The 22396-nt window shown below is 37.7% G+C and overlaps 1 protein-coding gene across 1 annotated transcript in view; it reads left to right on the top strand.

Moving 5' to 3' along the window:
- KIF11 (kinesin family member 11) overlaps nt 1–22396 on the top strand; it is a 47105-nt gene that overhangs the window by 5387 nt on the left and 19322 nt on the right. The window contains exons 3-16 of the mRNA XM_004701072.2: nt 243–340; nt 423–501; nt 2113–2298; nt 2601–2725; nt 5192–5282; nt 5644–5886; nt 6441–6536; nt 7033–7121; nt 11670–11757; nt 12348–12536; nt 13981–14188; nt 17120–17292; nt 18868–18993; nt 19068–19226. Of these exons, the coding sequence (XP_004701129.1) occupies nt 243–340; nt 423–501; nt 2113–2298; nt 2601–2725; nt 5192–5282; nt 5644–5886; nt 6441–6536; nt 7033–7121; nt 11670–11757; nt 12348–12536; nt 13981–14188; nt 17120–17292; nt 18868–18993; nt 19068–19226 (1950 nt within the window). The remainder of the gene's footprint in view (nt 1–242; nt 341–422; nt 502–2112; nt 2299–2600; nt 2726–5191; nt 5283–5643; nt 5887–6440; nt 6537–7032; nt 7122–11669; nt 11758–12347; nt 12537–13980; nt 14189–17119; nt 17293–18867; nt 18994–19067; nt 19227–22396) is intronic.

Raw genomic sequence — 22396 nt, 5'->3', positions numbered from 1 at the left:
CTTAAAGTTACCTGTTAACCCAAAGATATATCCTAGTATACAGATTACCCAGAAGTTCTAGAATAGGTGGATAATTACAGATTTCAATAGACTATTTGAAAAGTCAAATAATTTCTAGTGGGGCTATTTGACGTAGTGTGCTAAACAAAATTATTAAAATGAGTGATTGACATTTTTCTTGAAGCAATTGGTTTAAGAAAGGTTTATCTATTTCTTTTTTTTTTTTAATTTCTTTTTGATAGGTCTTTGGAGCCTCTACTAAACAAATTGATGTTTACAGAAGTGTTGTATGTCCAATTTTGGATGAAGTTATTTTGGGTTACAATTGCACTATCTTTGCGTAAGTGAAACACTATTTTTCAAATTGATGGAGAGTTTTAGATAAATGTATTTGTTTTGATCATGTTTGTTCATTTTGACAGATATGGCCAAACAGGCACTGGGAAAACCTTTACCATGGAAGGTGAAAGGTCACCTAATGAAGAGTACACCTGGGAGGAGGTATTTTTTTATTTATGTCTCTAGTGCGGACTAAAATTTAACCAACTAAAACTTGAATGAGGGCTTCTGTCTTGAAATAGAGAAGTTCAGAGTACCCAGATCAAACATGAACTTAGGCTGAAATGATTTCTATAGTAAAATTAAAACATATGGCATGACTTCTGTTACAATAATGCACTCTTGTGGAGAGCGAACCAATATATACGGCATAGTTCAGTGATGAGAGAAGGGTATTTATTATGCAATAGTGGAAGAATTTTATGCAATGATGGAATGTGACTGGGGCTTGAAAGAACGGACTTTGTGGTGAGGAATGAGTATCAAAAAGTGTAGCTGGGGGCAGTGTGGTATTTTTATTAGTGATAATCTTGAGTTTTGTTTAGTGTCATAAACAAGTATAGTACATTTCACAAAGATTTCCACCAAATGAGTGTAATGAGTAACTAGATTTTCTAAATTATTAACGTTCTTCTAGTAGTAGTTACATAAGTGTGGCATTACTTTACTATTGGATAATAATAAAGTAATAGATGGAAAAAAGGTTGTCAAAGATTCGACTTTACTTGGATCCACAAGCAGCAGACGAGATCAAAAGATGCATTGCATTAGGTAAATCTGCTGCACAAGACCGGTTTAGAGTATTGAAGAGCAAGGATGTTACTTTGAGGACTAAGGTGCACCTGACCCAAGCCATGGGATTCTCCATTGCATTGTATGCCTGTGGAATTTGGACATTGAATAAGGAAGACTGTAGAAGAATAGATGCACTTGAATTGTACTGGAGAAGAATATGGAGAGTACCATGAACTGATAAAAGGACAAACACATCTGGATGGTGGAGGAGTAAGGCCAGAGTGCTCCTTAGAGGCAAGGATGGGAAGACTTCATCTTAACATATTTTGGGCATAGTGTCAGGAAAGACTAATCCCTGGAAAAGGACATCGTGTTTGGTAAAGCTAAGGAGCGGCCAGAAAGAGGAAGGCCCTCCATGAGATGGATTGACACAGTGGCCGCTTCAATGGGCTCGGGCATAGGAACATTATGAGAATGGTGCAGGACCAGACTGTTTTGTTCTGTTGTGCATAGTGCTGCTATGGGTCAGAGCCGACTCAATGGCACCCTATCAACAACTTGTAACCACAGGAGACTAGTGCTTCCTAAAGTGAGCAATACCACCCCCTGGAATGACCCCCGGGCTGCAAAAGCAAATAACCTATACATTATCCTGGATCGGTGGCTATGTTACCAAAGTTTTGAGTTGCCAGTGGGCACTGAGTAATTTATTTCTTCCTGGAAGCGGTGAAGCAGGCCAAATAAGTTTGGGAACCTTTGGAATAGACAAGATCGAAAGGATTCCTGAATTTGGCTTTATAAATTGCTTAATTCATTTGGCTTTTGTGCAATGCTCAGGTATAAAGCTGGCCGACCAGGTATGCTTAGATTTAGGAAAGGTAGAAAAAAATAATAATTATTGAACAGTGTTACAAATGATTTGGCTTTGCTAGTATGAGATTAGTTTTTTATATTTTATTTTGTTTTTGCAAATTATTTATCTGTTTTGTCTACCATAGTAAAATATATTTTTTGTTTTCATCTTTGTTATAATTTTAGGATCCCTTAGCTGGTATAATTCCACGTACCCTTCACCAAATTTTTGAGAAACTTAGTGATAATGGTACTGAATTTTCAGTCAAAGTATCTCTTTTGGAAATCTATAATGAAGAACTTTTTGATCTCCTTAATCCATCTACTGATGTTTCTGAAAGACTACAAATGTTTGATGATCCCCGAAACAAGGTAAATTGGTCTTTGAGAATTAAATGTCTCTAAGTTAAAAAAAAAGACATAAAATTCACATGCCATACATTTCAATAGTTTCGTCATATTAAAAAGAATTGTACAATCATCACTACAAGCATTTCTAGAACATTCTTTTCCTTGTGTACTTATTGTTATTAGCTCCTCGTTTTCTTCCAACCTCCTCTCCCATGCCCCCGATAAGCCATTAACCCAGTTACTGTATATATGTATATATGATAGAAAAATACTATTCTATTTTAAGCAATCTAATGGGTTTTGTTTGTTTGGTATTTGTTTAGAGGGGAGTGATAATCAAAGGTTTGGAAGAAATTACAGTACACAACAAGGATGAAGTCTATCAAATTTTGGAGAAAGGGGCAGCAAAAAGGACAACTGCGGCAACTTTGATGAATGCATACTCTAGGTAAGACATCCAGGACTTTCCCAGCCTATTTTCAAGAAGAATTAGAAACCTGGGGGGAGTCAAATTGGAGTGGATTGGGATATATGGATTATACGCCTGGATTGAGTGCTTTAATGAGGGGGTCTTGGCAATGGATACATTTGATATTTATAGGAAAGGTGCCAATGTAAGAAGAATGTGGAAAGGACAAAAACAAGTTGAATTAGAGCCATATTAAATTCTTATATATATAAGATTTCTTTTACACAGGTTTTTAAAAAATGAAATTGTGCACAGGAGCCCAGTGTACAAGATAAATTAATAAGTGGTTATAATAGTTGATTTGGGCTGTTTGGAAGCTTATGTCTTTCAGCCTTATGAAGATGGCTAAAGGCAATTTTCCACAGAGCCTAGCAATTCTTTGAACAAGTTTGAAAACCACTCATTTGAAAGAAGTCAAGCGACTGCTTTGAAATGGCTTTCTTAAAAAAGACAAGAAACGGCTTTCTTTTTTCATATGGGCAGACATGATCACTAACAAGGAGTTTCCATGGGGAGAAATGGATATATCTGAGAGCACCTCTATAGGCTAAATATCAAATTTTATGAAAGTAGTTTACCAAAACACTAGTATTTCTTTCTGCTGGGCTTTGAAAGAAATCAGAGTGAAATAGAGCAGTAGGTTGAGAGTTTGATATTTGTGTCTAGTCCCACCTCTCCAGTTAAATAAGTGACTCAAGGCAACTAGGTGAACTTACCAAACATCTGTTTCCCTGAGCTATAAAGAGATTGTTAAGGACTAAATGACGGGGGGGGAAAAGAAAAGGACTAAATGATTTAACTTTTGGCCCCTTACAATTGAAAGTTTCTTTAAAGTGTTAGCGCAATTATAATTGCAATTAGGTAAAATATATTTTCATTAAAACAAATAAAAATAAAGAGCATAACATGAAAGTAAATATAATGAAACTGTAGGTGATTTCAGTTTTAGTTAGATTTTTTCCCATAGTGGCTTTGCAATAAATGGGAAATTTAAAACTGAAGATGACATGGAATTTGGAGGAATTACTGAAGACTAAGTAGATTTTTTTCCCCTTTAACAGAATTCCTATTATTTTATATGTCTGCATGATTTGTCTACTGCTATTGAGTTGATTCTGACTCATAGCAACCCTATGTAGGCAGAACTCCCTCCGTTTCTGTGGGTGTAAATCTTTACAGGAGCAGAAAGCCTCTTTCTCCCGGGAACAACTGGTGGTTCAAACTGGATTCTGTGGTTGACAACCCAGTGCTTAACGCATTGTACCACTAGGGTACCTTTTGATAATTTAGTGCTCTCTCTTTCTTGTATCACCAGAGAAGGATGAGGTTTTCTTTTTCTATAAAGACTTACAATTTCAGAAATCCAAAAGGGCAGTTCTGTCTGGCTATAAGTTTCTCATGAGTTGGAATCAACTCAATTGCTGCAAATTTGGGTTTGTTTTTTCTTGTATGCAAATTGGAGTAAAGATCTCTTTTTATGAATTTATGTGTAAAGATAAATAAAAGCTAATTCACTTTTCCAAAGTCAGAATGGACTCGTGTTTGGTTATATTAATTGCATAAATCTAGCTTAGTAGTGGGTAGATAATGATAGAAAAGTAGGAGGTAAAAATTATAGGTCAGATCTATATGCTTATGTCCTTGTATGTTTCCACTCTGTAATTTTAAATAACCCTTCTGTTTGTGGCGGAGGGGGAAGATGCTAAGTCAATTCAAAGAAGAAAGTTAAAAATCAGTCATCATTAATAACATTATAAGCAAATATAATAATGTTCATCAAGTATCAATGATACAGACAGGAAAGATATCTTTTGTCTATATAATTTTTGTTTCCCTTAGATAAAAGCAGTATTTAGCACATGGTAGACTTGAACATTATAGTCTGGAGTGATTATCTCGAAGTATTTGAATAATTATTGCCATTTACTCTTTCTAATGTTCGAGATGAGGAGTTACTTATTTCTCATGACATGCTCAAGAAATAATGCATTTTGACATCAAGGACTAATCTGACGATTTACCTGTTGCTGCTTGAATTGATGGTAATAATGAATTTCAAGTGGTTTTCTTAGGAATAGGATTCAGGGCAACGTTTATAAGGAATGATTGATCCTCAGTCCTCTCCCCTCTGACAGACAACGAACTATCCCGATGCCACACCTCATACATCCAGCTTCTAGAGATACTTGAGGATTCTATTTTCTAAGTCTCTTGAGGTTTAGCAGTTTTCAGGTAGATTCTTAATGGGGTCTCCCCTGCAGAGCTTAGGAACAAATAAAGGAAAAACCTAAGTATTGCTCTATCTACCACTCAGCTTCCAAAATCTTATATCGTCAGCCTGATCGCTTTCTCTGGTTTGTGAATTTAGATCTCTTTTTGAGTATTTTATTGAAAACAGACCTGTTTTGCATTTTTGTGACCAGGCCACTCAATCTTGTTTTCTAGTCGTTCCCACTCAGTTTTCTCTGTCACAATACATATGAAAGAAACTACGATCGATGGAGAGGAGCTTGTTAAAATTGGAAAGTTAAACTTGGTAAGCATTGTCTTTTGAAGTTTTGTATCTCCAGGCAATATTTATAGTTACTGGGTTGTTAACTTTGTAGTAGTAGCAGAAATGTGTTCATTATAGAGAGATTAGCATTTCAGGAAGTTTAATGGGTTGGGAAAGACATTTCCTTTTTGTGGCGGTTGTCCTTTCAGTGTGGTATTTTGTTGGCTGTTTAATACCTTATACATAAACGAGGGCTTCAAAAAGTTCGTGGAAAAATTCCATTATCTCTTAATTCCATTTTCCACTAGTTTTTGCAGTACTCTTGCACACACACGTGTGAACATGAAAGTCTCAAGTGCCAATCCAGTAGACTGATGATTTGTGTTTATGTTGTACATTAAAGGTTGATCTTGCAGGAAGTGAAAACATTGGTCGTTCTGGAGCAGTCGACAAGAGAGCACGGGAAGCTGGGAATATCAATCAATCTCTGCTGACTTTGGGAAGGGTTATCACTGCTCTTGTCGAAAGAACACCTCATGTTCCTTATCGAGAGTCTAAACTAACCAGGATTCTCCAAGATTCTCTTGGGGGACGAACAAGAACATCTATAATTGCCACAATTTCACCTGCATCTGTCAGTCTCGAGGTGAGCCCTTTGAGAGGTAGCTGCAAGTAATGTAGCTTGCATTTCTTGTTTAGCTACCACATCAAAAAAGTTCAAACAACACAAAACGAGTTCATTGAGCATTTTTATTGAGATGCAATTCATACAACAAAATTTACCCATGAAAAGTGCACAGTCTAATGGTTTTAGCACAGTCAACAAGTTTGCAGTCATCACCATTTACCTAACTGCCGAACATTTTCATCATCCCTGAAAGAAAACAAGAAACCCTGTAACACATGAGAGCCTTCCCCAGCTACTGACAACCACTAGTCTTTCTCCCATGGGTTTTCTATTCTGGAATTTCATCAACAGAATCACAACGACTGACTTCTTCACTTAACATGATGTTTTTAAGATTCATCGGTGTTGGAAAATGTTGTCAGGTTTTGGTATAGTAGTCCCAATAGCTAGGTTTGTTAAAGTAGATAGTAACATATATTGTTACTTGTAAGTTATTATGCCTTATATTTTACGTAATATTAGCATAGGAATCTTAGTATTTTCAGTGATTTAGTCTATTCTTTTCATGACAGGAAACCCTGAGTACCCTGGAATACGCTCACAGAGCAAAGAACATAATGAATAAGCCCGAAGTGAACCAGAAACTCACCAAAAAAGCTCTGATTAAGGTAATTGTGAAATTTTGTGGGGTGATGTCATCTTGTTCGACAAATGCGAAAGTAAGGCCCTCTTACAAAGTGTATTTGTGGCTTGGAGGCATACTTTACATATCATAACATTCACACATTGTGTTTAATTCAGCTGTTTTCCTACATGTGCAGAGCTTGGCAACAGCAATGGCAAAACTGTCCAGTCCCCTTCATGACCCACAGCGTCTTACTTTCATTGTCCTTCCCAATCAGTGTGTGGGACTCACAACGCTGTGTCTAGAAGGACCCAATGAAATTCATTGATCTGCACTTAGAACTTTGGAAGCTTTTGAAAAACTTTTTTTTAGTAGATTTATTATTGATTGAAACTTTACATGTTTGTTTGTTTTTTTGAAACTTTACATGTTTTTAAAACATTAAAAGGCTGACTGTTTTATTTTGTGGTATAGTTTCTTCAAAAGGAATGAAAAAAGTTAAGGGTTAAATTAACACCTACAACATTTCTGATGTATAGGAATATACAGAAGAAATAGAGCGCCTTAAACGAGATCTTGCTGCGGCCCGTGAAAAGAATGGAGTGTACCTCTCTGAAGAAAATTTTAGGTAAGTCCTTAGCTGCCTCGTGGGAGGATGATGAGCCTCTTTGCACCTATGAAGACAGAAGCCGCTCTACTCTGCCCTATAGGCTTGCTTTGAGTTGGTATCAGCTCCATAGCAGTGGGTAGATCAACTTCAAAGTTAACACCAGGCATTTGTTGATAACCCACTGTTGGAAGTAAATTGTACTTATGTGGCAAAAATGAAACTCTTTGTCTAGCGCCTCCTATGACTGCCCCTTTTTGTTTTAACATTAACAAGTAGTTGTTGTTTTTTTTAATTTTTAAATCATTTTATTGGGGACTCATACAACTCTTATCACAATCCATACATATATCTATTGTGTCAAGCACATTTGTACATTTGTTCCCCTCATCCTTCTCAAAACATATTCTACTTGAGCCCTTGGTATCAGCTCATTTTTTCCCCTCCCTTCCTGCATGCTCACCCTCCTCCCGAACCCTTGATAATTTATAAATATTATTATTTTGTCATATCTTACACTGTCCAATGTCTCCCTTCACCCACTTTTCTGTTGTCTGTCCCCCAGAGAGGAGGTTATATGTAGATCCTTGTAATTGTTTCTCCTTTTCTACCCCAACTTTCCTTCACCCTCCTGGTATTGCCACTCACACCACTGGTCCTGAAGGGATCATCTGTCATGGATTCCTTGTGTTTCCAGTTCCTATCTAGTAGTTTTTAACTAGTAGTTTTTAAGTACTAGTAGTTTTTAAGTACCTGTTTTGGAATATTTTTATTCATTTTTATTTTTCAATAATTAAGCAGCCCACATGAAGTTGTAAAAAGAGTACTGAGGTCCCCTGTATTATTCTTCACTTAGTTTCCCCTATCTCTTTGTACTGGTCTTCTAAGGTGACCGTGATAAATTACCACAAACCACTGCAGGCTTATCCAAACAAATTCACCGCCTCACTTTCAGGGTGCTGGGAGTCTGAGGTCAAGTTGTTGGGCATGGAGTTTCTTTCTGAGTCTTTAAGGTTGAATCACTTTCATGCTTCCCTAGTAGCTTCGTACCAGGCATTCCTTGACTTGCAGCTGCAGCAATACGTGCCATCGTTCCTGTCTTCCTGTGTGTACCTTCTCTTTTCTATGGAGACTAGTCACATAGAACCCACCCTTCTCTGGTATGACCTCATGTTAAGCTAACTAATAGTATCTTCAATGACCTTATTTTCAAATAGAGTCTCCATCACAGGTATAGGGCTTAGGACTCCAGCATATCTTTTTGAGGGACACAATTTAGTCCAAAACACTGGTATATAACTATAGTACAGTATCAAAACCAGATCATTGGTACTGTGTGTACATTTCTTTGCCACTTTATCACATGTGTAGATTTGTGTAACTGCCACCTCAATCAAGATGAAAAAAATGTTCCACCGTCACAAAGATCACCTTTGCACTGCCCCTTTCTAGTTGGACCTACTACTCCCTAACCCTTGATAACCACTAATCTGTTGAACCTTTTTAAAATCTTGGAAACCAGAAGCCCAACTCAACTGCCACGAGTCGATTCCAACTCACAGTGACCCTCTGGGGCAGGGTAGAACTGCACATTTGGATTTCCAAGATGGTGAATCTTTATAGGAATAGAAAGCCTATGTTTCTCCCCAGGGATGGCTGGTGGTATCAAACTGCTGACCCTGTAGTATTTTCTCTCTTTAAATCTTTTGCTAATAATCCATTACTATGATTCTGACAGATTATCTAATGTTCTTGTTTTATACAAGTCACTGACTTTTTTTAGATTAAGAAACAACTTTGCTTTTAGTTTATCATTCTTAGGCATTGAAGCATTCATAGTATTGAAAAGGTAGCATTTACTCTTTAATGGACAAAAGGCATAATCTGAAATAAAGTTTTTTTGAAAAAGCTTTTGGAATTACGCACATGAATTTTAAGTCATAGAAGGATCACAAAATCTGCAGCCAACATTTAAAACTGGCAGGGACAGGTTATCCAATAGGCTCTTGTGTACTGAGGATGTGTATTCCATCCCTGTCAGGGACTGTAAATTTCAAAAAGAGGCCTTGGTTCTCTTTGAAGGTGCTGTGGGGTTGGGAAAGAGACACAAATCCAGCCATACCTAGAAGCAGTAAGTAACCACGAGTAAGCCTGTGCTTGCCTTGCTTATTGGTGAATGTGACATTGAAAACCGTTCTAATACTACTCTACCCTGAGCTAAATAGCAGACATTTTAAAGGTGCATCAAAATGACCTCAGCCATGGAATAGCAATTGCAAATTACCTCTTGCATATCCAAAATAAGATAACCATTTGAAATGTCCCATTTTTATATGAGACCCATTTCCAATGAAAAGCTCACATGTTTAGCAAAAGCCCGTTAGATTGAACTTTCTCACACTTGAGTTCATTTTTGACTTTAAGTGAAGGATGCTCTCTCTAGCTAGTCACACTTTGAGGGAAGAGTCTGTCAGTTAAGCACAGCGTGGAGTAAAAGCTGGTGTGTTAGAAGGAGCTAGAAAGGGTACAAAAGATAGGCAACTGGCTGCAGAAACGGTACTTACTGCTCAGGAAAGCAGACACGTTCTTTATTTCGAACCTTTGTTTTTGATGTTCCTGAAGTATACTTTTCCTTTCTCGCGGTCCATGGTACCCCTTCTTCTGTTTGTTGTGGCAGCTGTCTTGTGTTTTCCTTTACTTCTCAAGCGTCCTCTGTTTGACAGAGAATACTGGAAGCTTTATGCACAGGTAAAGCTTGTGGAACCAGGAGTTTGCTTTAAGGTGAAAAGGCGATGATGACCTGGTTGTTGGGAAGATGCCTCAGCTTTCTGCTTGGAGATTCTTCTGACTACTGATGTTCTCAGATTAGAGTGGATATAGAGGGAGGAGGATCCCACCATTTGCTATGTAGGTTTTCACTTTGTTTCCAACCATAAACCGTACTTCAAATCATCTTCCTTTGTGTTCTTGAAAGTGACACTGGAGATCCCAGTGTCATTCCTGTACATTGAAGCCGATTTTGCTTCCCAGAGAACATTTGGCAATGTCTGGAGACAGTTTTTTATTGTTAAGGTTTCAGACATAGTGCTATTGGCAATTGGTGGGTCGAAACTAAAAGATGCTTCTTGACATCCTGCAATGCACAGGACAAAGAATTATCTGGTGCAAATATCAACAGTGTAGACTGAGAAATCCTACTCTTGAGGATACTCTTTTGGTCCCTCGAGGATTTATGTTGTGTGATGGTGGTGTGTGTCTTGGTATGTTCATTTGGCCTTTTGTCTCTGGCTTTTGAAAATAGCTGTTGGGATTTGCCAGGTACCAAGGTGCTGTTGATTCATAAAATATCCAGGGAACATTTGAATTGCGGTGAAAATACTGAATATACCATAGTATGCCAGAAAAACAATGCCAGAATGCCAGGAAAACAAACAAATCCATTTTGGAAAAAATACAGCCAGAATGCTTCTTAGAAGCAAGGAGTTTGAGGCGTTGTCTCACATCTTTTGAACTTGTCATCAGAAAAGGACCAGTCTCTGGAGAAGGACATCCTGGTTGGTAGAGGAAGACTCTCAGTGAGGTGGATTGACACACATAGTGGGTACAGTAATGGGCTAAAGCAGAGCAAGGATTGTGAAGATGTCACGGGACCAGGCAGCCTTTTGTTCTTTTGTATATAAGGGTGCTATGAATTGAAACCTACTTGATTTCATCAAAACATGTTAAGTTGGCAGTGGACTTAACTGTCGCATCCTGGCTGCAGGCTCAGGAAGGGAGGGAACGTGCATCTTCGTTCATACTCATTGAGGCACCCAGGGCCAAGATACTCTGCAACTTGGAGCTTAATCTTGTGCCTCGACTTTCCCAGACATTGCCTCTATATCTCTGTACTTCTATCCTTTCTGGTTATGGTACATGAATAGCTGTAGTTATAGTTAGTCTTAATGAGTTCTGTGCGTTTTTCTAGTGCTTAAGGAGCACAAAGGAGTCAGGGAGAGCTATCAGAGAAACTGAAAATTGTCTATTTGCCAGAGGCTGGAATGAGAGCAAGGGGCACCTCGGGTCAAAAAAAGGAAGTTCCACAGAAGTCACTAGCATCAGAATGCTGCGGTGGAAAAGACAGGCTATGAATTACCATGTTTTGAAAATTAGTGCAGCGTTGGTGTTTTATAGACGTTTGCTCTGTACAAGACTTTGAGGTCCTAAACCTTGCAGGATTCTTGTGGGAACACATTCATTATACTTCATAACCTTGAATACACTTAGGTTACAGCTGCCGTACCTCTATCCTACTGTTTGCTCTCCCCCATCAGCTGCCCAGCTTCTCAGATTTGATACACACACATGCCTTCCTCCTTTTTGGTAGGGGCTCCCAGTTTCAGAATGGAAATCAAAAGGAAAATACTCATGAATCAAACAATGACACGTTTGTATTTATGGCTCATGAACACGTAGGTGCCCCTTTCATTATAGTGATGATGAGTTTGTGTAACTGCCACATTGTATTCGAATGACTCTTGTAGATGTTGGGAGAAATATTAACTGTCATATTATTAAAATTTATTTTAGAGCCATGAATGGGAAACTAACTGTTCAAGAAGAACAAATTGTAGAACTGATCGAGAAAATTGGTGCCCTTGAGGATGAGCTAAGTAGGGTAAGCATTGAAATTGTGCTGCATCACAGGTTTACAATCATGGATGACAATGAGGAAATTTGCCTATGTTGACACTTTACATAGGTGTCATAGCAAGAAATTAACTGAATTTGGGTTTTTTTGTTATTAAAGCTACAAAAGAGTGGTTCCTGAGATATTTATTAACATGTTTACCAGATGATGGAATGCGGACGCTTAGTAAACTTGGATATTAAATAAAAATAACCAAGTAAGGAGGAGAGAGCTTAGCCACCTTCACATTAACACGTTTATGTTCATATTCTCTAGCAGTGATGGAAAGAATATGAAGAATTAATGCCACTACACTAGGCTTGTTATCTACTGTCAAAGTTTTTAATGAATTTATGGGAAGAAAGCAGATGCTATATAAAATGTGCTAATAGACCTGGTAACTTTGTGCAATTTTTACATGAAAATTACTAATTTGTTTATTCAGGATACAGTGAGAGAAAGTTGTTAGTTGCGGTCTTGGGAATTCACTGAGGCAGTTCTGCTCTGCCTGCAGGGTCACTATGAGTTGGCATCAATTCAAAAGCAATGAGTTTGTGTGTCTGTGTTTTTTAAATCAGGTTACAGAGCTGTTTATGGAAAATAAAAATGAACTTGACCAGTGTAAATGTGACCTGCAAAATAAGACACAGGAACTTGAAACTACTCAAAAAAATTTACAGGAAACTAAAATACAGCTGGCCACAGAAGAATACATCACGTCTGCCTTGGAAAGCACTGAGGAGAAGCTTCACAGTGCTGCCAGCCAGGTCGGCCCTTGTTTTGACTTTGTTGCCCATTAAAGAAATGGAAGTAACTTTTTTGGCTTAAGTATTGATTGAAAAACTGTATGTATTTAACCATATGAGATGTCTGTCCATTTAAAAAACCATTGTTTTATTTCATCCATTCCCCCCAGTCCCCACTCCCACTGGATATGCTAATTTAAGAAGAAACAACTCCCTGGAGTTTGGAAAATGGAATACAACTTTAATACACTTTTAGTGTTGTGATTCTTTTCTCCTGTGATAACTTACACTGTTCAGATATTTAGAATTTTAGTATCTTCTATTGATGGAAGAGGAGCTTTAGTAGCACTGTGGGTTAGGCATTGGGCTGCTAATGCAAGGTTGTCAGTTCAAATCCACCATCTGCCCTGAAGAAGATGAGACTATCTGCCCAATATAATTGGCAATAGGATTGATTTTTTTGGTGGAAGTAATGTAGGATGTTAAAAATATTTGACTTTATATTGGCTATATCTTTTTGAAACTAATCAAGCCAAGAGGGAAAGAATTTGTGAGATGCATACTTACTACATGAGTAAATCTGTTAAATCAACTATGCTTTTCTAGATTGCCAGCCGAGGGGGAAATAAGCATTTCTAGGCAGCTAGATAAACCAATGTGAGAACAGGGATTTCTTCTGATACAATACCTAAATCTTCACTAGTTTTGATCAGGAGGAATACTTATGATAGCAATACAGCGCAGCTATCTTCTTTTTTTTTTCTTTCCTTTTTTATTAAATATTTTTATTGGGGCTCTTATATCTCTTATCACAATCCATATACTCATCCATGTGTTAAGCACATTTGTACATATGTTGACATCATCATTTTCTTCTTTTTTTAAAAATCATTTTATTAGGGACTAATACAACTCTTCAAAATCCGTACACACATCATTTGTGTCCAGCACATTCGTACATATGTTGCCATCATCATTCTCAAAACACCTGCTTTCTACTTGAGCCCTTGGTATCAGCTCCTCATTTTTTCCCCTCCATCCCGACTCCTCTCTCCCCCTGAACCCTTGATAATTTATAAATTATTATTATTATATCATATCTTACACCATCTGACATGTCCCTCACCCACTTTTCCGCTTTCCGTCCCCCAGGGAGGAGGTTATATGTAGACCTGTTTCCCCCTTTCTCCCTCACCTTCCCCCCACCCTCCTGATATCGCCACTCTCATCACTGGTCTTGAGGGGTTCATCTGTCCTGGATTCCCTGTACTTCCAGTTCCTATCTGCCAGTGTACATCCTCCGGTCCAGCCGGATATGTAAGGTAGAATTGGGATCATGATAGTGGGGGGGAGGGGAGCATTTAAGAACTAGAGGAAAAATATATATTTCATCGTTCAGCATAGCTATCTTCATCAGATTCTTTTTGCCATACTCATCAATATATATTTTTAAATTATTATATAGTTGCTTAATACAGTTGAAGAAACCACAAAAGATGTATCTGGTCTCCATTCCAAACTGGATCGGAAGAAGACAATTGATCAACACAATACAGAAGCTCAAGATAATTTTGGCAAAAATCTCAGTAGCCTGTTTAATAATATGGAAGAGCTGATTAAGGATGGCAGCTTCAAACAAAAGACCATGCTAGACATTCACCAGACACTGTTTGGTAAGACCAAACATTTCTAATCATTTTAGTCTTTGTGTTTTTGGTGTGTGACTAATTTAAAGACTGGTTACTATTTTCAAGAACTTAGCTGACTGGGTCTCTAGTTCCTTTTTAGCACACATACCGTTTGTTCCTTCTGAGTATGAATGCTTTTTGCCTTTGAATTAAAGCAAAATTTGTTGTTTCATGTTGAGTAATACTAACTACACAGCAAACAAGTGTATAAACTTTAGAAGTAAAATTCCTTTATCCCCGACTGGATGATTCCCCATGGGTATTATTGTTAAATTTTTTTACTTTCCTTTTAGATTTTTTTATGTGTATTATTCTGCAACTTGTTGAGAATGTGTACCTTAAAAGTTTACCTATTTTAAAATGTATGTATTATTAATTTTAATAATTCTATTGTTCTCCATTTAGAATAAGAACTCTTAAATATTAAGTATTTATTTAGAAAGTATTCTTCGCATTGTAGAAAACTGAGAAGATACTGAAATGGGGGGAAAGTGGTGTGTTCTCTTTTCCCCTGAAAACTAATATATTATTTTATTGATTGACTGATTGATTGGTAAACTTCATTTTTTTAACCACTATAATACTGAGAGGAGCTCTGTTGATACATTGGCCCAACATTGAGCTGCTAACAAAAAGATCATTGGTACAAACCACCAGTCATTTCTGGGGGAAAAGATACAAAGATAAGGCTAGTTTCTTGCTTCCATAAAGATGTAAAGTCTCAGAAACCCAAAAGGGCGGTTCAACTTGCTGTGTAGGTTTGCTGTGAATCGAAATGGACTCTATGGCAGTGGTTTTGGTTTGCGTTTTTTGTATTTGATGGGGCCGTACCTACAGAAAACGGAATTGCACTGGGGGGAGTGGAGCTTTTGTATTAAACATTTTTCCCACTAGGTGGGCATTGAGCAACTTGTCGCTTTGAATTAGTGCACCCAGTGGCGTCCAGATAGATAGATAGATAGAAAGATAGGTTTTTTATAGCAAGAAGGAATATAACAGCTAATTAATCCACAGAGTAGTACAGAGGGCTCAGTTCAACTCACTTCCCTGGAACAGTTAATGTACTGGAAGTCCTTCAATTCACATGGGCTTCTGGGTCCAAGGTCAAGAAAGCAGACAGTGGGATTCCCCCTTGGGCAAGGCAAACGGTCTGCTCACAGGCAGCAAACAGCAGGGTGGGGCACCAACAAGCAGTCAGTAGCTCTGGAGGTTATTGAAGCAGGCTCGGATGGGATATTGAACAATGCAAGAAAGGATCTGCCAGCCTTATGCTCAAGCGATGTATGTACCAGCAGTGTGGTGAAGTAGGTCTCAAAAGAGCCTCAAGCTCTCTTGAACACGATCCACGGGTTGGTCTGGCCCACAGGTTGAGGCAGAGAACTAGCTAAAGCAGCAGTATGCTCCAATCACCACCAGAGAGCAGGAGAGATGGGGGTGGGCCTGGCAGAGCCATTTATCTCTGTTTTTGTAAAAGCAGTTTCACTTGAACATCGTTTTCTGTGTGGCAAATTTAAGAGAACAGTGTGGCTGTGAAATATTGTTTTCTGCTCAGGAAAAATGCCTCAGAAACTAGTGATGTTGAATACAGCTTACAAGGACAGCACTATGGGAAAAACTCAAGTGTTCGAGTGGCTTTCTTGTTTCAAAAAAGGCGAAATGTCAATTGATGACAAACCTCGTTCTCAATGTCCATCAGCTTCCCGAACTGACGAAAATATCAACAAAATTAGTTCACTGTGCTTGAAAACTGATGGTGACCATTGAAGATATGGGGAAGTTATCTGGACCATCTTGGAGCTCAGTCAGCCAATTGTAACGGTAGATTTGGTATGGAGAAGGTTGCTGCACAATGTGTGCCTTAGGAAAGGAAAAAGAGCTTCGAGTGGAAGCATGCCCTGCTCTGAAAAAGAGCAGCTCTGATCTGACCCAGGCTTTTTCCCAAGGGCAGTACTGGTGACAAGACATGGCGCTATTCTTACGACCCCAAAAGCAAACATCAATCAAGCCAATGGAAGACGCCATCGTCACCTTGCCCACATCGTCAAGTGAAATCAAAGATCAAGATGATGCGTTTTTGATGTGAGGGGGATAGTGCATTTGGAGTTCGTTCCACCAGGTCAGGCTGTTAATCAAGCTTTCTATTTAGAGTTTCTGAAAAGATCATGTAACAGTGTGCAACAAAGGAAGCCTGATTTGTGGCAGATAGGGGACTGGTTTTGCCACCATGACAATGCACTTGCATGTGCAGCCGTCTCAGGGTGCCAGTTTTGGGCAAAAAACAACATGCCTCTTGCCCCACGCACCTTACCTGACCTTGCTCCGTGCAACTTTTTGTTTCCATGAATGAAGAGGGACATGAAAGGACAGCGATTTGACGACATAGAAGAAAAAAACAAGGGATTGACGACATAGAAGAGGTGAATTAAAAAACAAGGGAGGTGCTATCAGCCATTCAAACAGATGAGTTTGAAAAATGTTTCCAAGAATGGAATAATAGCAGATTTGACAAATATATTAAGGGGAATGGAGAGTTCTTTGAAGGTGATAAGGTTGTTTTGTTAAAAAAAAAAAAAGCTTGGTGGGGAAAGCTCTGGGTTTTTTTGTGGGGAACCCGCTTGTAATACTGAATATTACTTTCATTTACAGATCAGTTTTAAAGTATATTAATTTGGGTTTACTGTGTGTTGTATCTGTGAGTCAGGTGTTCTTACAACGACATCAAATGTCAGAATAGAAAGAATATATATATTTTAAGGTGTTTCCTTGCTTATATAGTGAACCAGTTGTTTTAAACCTGTTTGATCTCACAAATCCCACAAGAATATCACTTTGACAATTGTTTTGAAATTGTTCTCACCGTGTTTAGATCTGTTTTTTACAGCTCACATCTGCCCTCTTCCTCCCTTCTCGGTGTAGGTCATCTGCTGTCCTCCAGTGTCTCTGCGTTAGACACCGTTACTACAACAGCACTCGGGTCTCTTACGGCGATTCCAGAAAACGTGTCTGCTCGAGTTTCTCAGATAGCTGATATGATACTGAAAGAACAAGCATTAGCAGCTGAAAGTAAAACTACACTTCAGGAGTTGATTGTTAGTAAATCTCTTGAAATACTTTTGAAGATTACAGTTGATAAGTGTTCACAATGTTAACTGCTATTCTTTCATCTTCAGCATTACCAGACACAGGGCTAAGCATGTTGCTCTGAGGGGTCATGTTTCTAAAGACAAATCTCCCCTGTGTGATTTTTGTTCTTGTTTTCGTTTTCTTGGAAAGATTAATAGCCAAATATATATAACCAGTCTTTGGATTTTTTCCCTTAACTCTTAACTTGTAACATTACGAGTAGGAGTTATTATTAGGTCCTTAAAAGACTAGAAAAGACAAGGTTAACTCCAAATGAATTCAAGGGGCCCATGACTTGTCAGCCCAGAAATGAGTAAGTCCCCCTTTCCCCAAGGCCTTGTAGATAACTGAAACTGTCATTCTGATGTGAACTGACTTGACCACAAGGAAATATTAGGTAGTTAGTTTTAATAATAGAATTATACAGAAAAATAACAATTCTAGGAATGCACATACTAAACAGCTCTATGTCACCTTACGGGGTCAGATGTATGTGCCAAGCCATTCTGGGCTTTGACCGTTCTAAAGAAGCCACTCTTCTAATTATACTTAATAGTGTCACTTTCATTTATGATTGATATATACCCTTTCTCTCATTTATAACTATGATTTGTTTAGGAAGTCTTGAACCATATCACTTTGTTTCTGCCTTCCTTTTTTGAATTTTGTATTATGTTGAACACTGCTCAAATACACACTACAAACGTTGAATGACACTGCCACGTCCAGCTCTTGGGTGCTGGCTTCTCTATCTGTCTTTATGCGTCTGACAAAGTTAGAAGACATCGATCGGCAGGGCTAGCTCTTTGGAGATATGTTTGTTCACGCCGTGGTGGTCTATCTTTTATTCTGAAGCTCAAGTTAAAAGCATTGCCAGAAGAGATGGTTTAAAAGAGATGCCTGCCACCTGCACAGTCATCAGAACTAGTTGCTAGTATTTTGTTCTGAAAGATTACCAGTAGCCTTGTCTTTTAAGTTGACATTAATCTATTACTTGTGTAGCCTGGACTAAGGCCAGGTTTCACTCTTTGCCTTTCCTTTTTACAAAAATGCCCAATTTTCAGGTACATCTTCTACAAAACGTTTATTTGAGGTTTTGTTGTGCCCCTGATAAGTTTATCTGATACAATAAGATATAAGTCCTTGAGTTTTCAAAGTTAAATACCTCTTGCTCAAAACTTACTCTCTTTGGTCTCTGCCTTTTGGACTAAGAACTTAAACTTATTAGAAATTTACTTTGTAAAAACATATTTTAGGGGCTGAGGGGAGGATTTGACTGTTTGAAATCCTGAAATTTTAACAATTCACTCCCATTTCCCCTTTTTAAGTTTATTTATTTTTAATTAGTTAAGAATTTATTGACATTAAGTGACTATTTTCTTAATTCCTAAAGGCTGGATTGTTACTTTAAAAAAGTAAATTTTAGTAATGGATGGATCTCTCTAGGTTATAAAAATAGAATTTTGATCATGCATGTTTAGTTATCAAGATATTAAGAAAATACTCTTTTAAAAAATCTGTTTCTTTATTTTTAAAACCAGGATGTACTTAAGACTGATCTCCTAAGGTCTCTGGAAACAATTTTATCCCCCACTGTGATGTTGATACTGAAAATCAATAGTCAAATGAAGCATATTTTCAAGACCTCATTGACGGTGGCTGATAAGGTAACAAATGTTATGTTCTTGATATCTTAAAATTGAGTTGTTTAAGAAAATCTAATATTTTTTTTCTTTCAAAGATAGAAGATCAGAAAAAGGAAATGGATGACTTTCTCAGAACATTATGTAGCAACCTACACGAACTGCAAGAGAGTACAGTTTCTTCCTTAGCTGAGTCACAGAAGCGATGTGAAAATTTAGCAGAAGACCTGAAAACAGTAAAGGAAACTCATTCACAGGTACCTGATTTAGCTGATGTAGGGAGTAAGAAGAAAATTTTATAATGTTTAAATTGATAATCCATGTTGTATAAAGTAATGCTGCCCAAGGCATTAAAAAATACTAGAAACCTTGTTGTTTATAGAACACTGTTGCTTCTAATAATGATTAGTGTAAAATAATGGAGACCATTTTTCTCCATCACTTAACATGTGAGGGTTTGCTACATGTAGAAACAATTCTTTTTTTTTTTTAAACAATTCTTAAATACCAAGATGAGACATGAAGTTGAGAAAACATACTTTTATAAGTAATGCAATTAGAATTAAATGGTTTTAACGTTTCAAGTGAGCATGTGTCTATATAATGACTGGATAATTTTTTTCTTAGGGTGACATGTTCTTATGTATCATGATCTGCTTCTAACTTCTAGTGATCCTATGCACAAAAGAACAAAACACTGCCTGGTCCTGTGCTGTAGAACTGTCATATGCATGAGCCCACTGTTGCAGCCATTTTGTCAATTCATCTTCAGTGTCTGCCGCGTTTTGACTGACCACCTTCTTTAACAAATACGATATCCTTCTCCAGGGACTGGTCTGCCCTGACAATGTGTCCAAAGTATATGACACAGAATCTCACAAACCTGTGGCAGTACATCCTCTGAGTAGATGTGTTTGTTCTTCTGACCTTTCATGGAACTTCCACTATTCTTCGCCATCACCATAATTCAAATCCATAAATTCTTCAGAAGTCCTTATGTATTGTCCAGTTTTCACATGCATAGTGTGTCAGGTGCACCTGCCTCACTGACCCCTTTGCTCTTAAAACTTTAAAGAGGTCTTATGCAGCAGATTCGCACAGGGCAAAATGTCATTTCATTTCTTTCCTACTGTTTCTATGAGCAATGATTGTGGATCCAAGCAAAATTAAATGCTTGGTCCTGTTTTGAGGATTTGGGTTTTCTTTACATTGAGTTGTGATCCATAGTGAAGGCTATGGCATTTGATCGTCATCAATGCGTGCTTCAGGGCTCCTTCACTGTCAGGAAGCAAGCAGGAGCGTGTCATCTGCAAAGTGTTATTGAGCCTCCCTCCAATCCTGATGTCACGTTCTTCTTCCTATAGTTTAGCTTCTCAGATATTTTGCTCAGCATACAGATTGGATCATTCTTGATTTTAAACCATGCGATATCCCTTGTTCTGTTTGAACCCCTGTCTTGTGCAAAGGTTCTTCATGATCACAATGCAGTGTTCTGGAAATCTGATTTTTCCCGACGTTCTTCATAGTTATGAATCACATAGGCAAATGCCTTTGCATAATCAATGAAGCACAGGTTAACATCTTTCTGATATTCTCTGCTTACATTCAAGATCCATCTGACATCAGCAATGATATCTCTCATGTTACGTCTTCTGAATCTAGCTTGAATTTCTGACAGCTCCCTGTCTATGTACTGCTAGATCTTGTTTTTGTTTTATCGTCAGCAAAATTTCACTTGCGTGTGATATTAATGATATAGTTTGATATTTCCATATTCTGTTGAGTCACCTTTCTTTGAAAAGGGCACAGATAAAGCTCTCTTCCCGTTGGTTGGCCACGTAGATATCTTCGAATTTTTTTGTTGCTGTTGACATTTCTGATATAGACAAGTGTGTGCTTCCAGTGCTGCCAGTTTGTTGAAACATTTCAGGATATTCAATAGAGATTCTTGTTTTTGTTAGTGCCTCCAGGGCAGCTCATACTTCTTCCTGCAATGACATGGGTTCTTTTTCATATGTCAACTCTTGAAATGGCTGAATGTCAACCAATTCTTTTTGGTAGAATCACTATGACTATATTCTTTCCATCTTTTGATACTGCTTGCCTCATTCAATATTTTGTCCATAGAATCCTTCCACATTGAAACTTGAAGCTTGAATCGTTTTTTAAACTCCAGATCTTTGCACGGTCCTTTATAATGCTTTATATTATCCTTTCGAACTGCCTCTAAAGATTTTGTTTGGTTGTTTTCCTACATCATTTCTTTTATTTTCTTTAGATTTATTTATTTATTTAAATCATTTTATTTAAATGAGTCCCTCATTTAAATAATCAGTTCCTCATTTTCCTTTTTCCCCTTCCTCTCCCTCCCCCCTACATCATTTCTTAATATTCATTTTAGCTATTCTGCACTCAAGGGCAAATTTCAAAGTCCCTTCTGACATCCATTTTGGTCTTTTCTTTTTTCCTGTCTTTTTATGATTTTGGGGGCATCTTTATGTGTGATAATCTTGATATCTCTTCACAACTCATCTGATCTTCGTCATTAGTGTTCATTGTCTCAAATTTATTCTTGAGATGGTCTTTAAATTCTGATGGAATATTATCTAGGTCATATTTTGGCTCTCATGCATTTGTTTTAATGTGTCTATCATCTGGTTTGGTACATTGTTAGCTGGCCAGTCTAATGTGTCAGCTGCCCCCTTATTGTGTATTGCTTTTCCCTTCACTCGTGTTAACAAGTGTCTACTATATAGTTAGTGACTTTCCTTCTGTCCCTGTCTCTTCCCCCAGTAACTATCAAAGAATATTTCTTTTTCTGTGAATATCTACTTTTAAGTTTGTTTAATAGTGGCCTCATACAACATTTGTCGTCTTTTCATGATTGACTTATTTTACTCAGCATAATGAGGCCGTCAGATTCATCTAGTTGTGAGATGTTTTATGGATTCCTCATTATTCCTCATTGTTACTCTCTGTGCCATTGCATGTGTGTATAACACTATCCCTTCTGTTCATAGACACTTGTTTCCATCTTTTTGCTTTTGTGACTAGTGCTGCAGTGAACATGGGTAGGCATATGTCTGTTCATGCCACAGCTTTGTAAGCAGCCTTGCTTTATCTTATTTCCCTCTCAATCATGATGGACATTTAAATTGTAGTAAAGTGGTATTAATTTAAAATTTTTGTATTGATTATAAGTGCAACTCATCCCTTACTTTCTTCCATGTAAACTATTCCCCAGTATATGAGACTTTAAAACCTGTCCTTCAAACCAAGCAAATAAGCTGAATATCAGATATTCAGAAAATGACTTCCAGTATTCTTTTTTTTTTTTTTTTTTTAAACATTTTATTAGGGGCTCATACAACTGTTATCCCAATCCATACACACATCAATTGTGTAAAGCGTATTTGTACATCATTTC

Source organism: Echinops telfairi, unplaced genomic scaffold, assembly GCF_000313985.2.
Source record: "Echinops telfairi isolate 266 unplaced genomic scaffold, ASM31398v2 ScPeMD7_70;HRSCAF=299, whole genome shotgun sequence".
Classification (NCBI taxonomy): Eukaryota; Metazoa; Chordata; class Mammalia; order Afrosoricida; family Tenrecidae; genus Echinops; species Echinops telfairi.
Note: the sequence above shows the minus strand (reverse complement) of the source record. Positions and strands in the feature narration are given on the sequence as shown.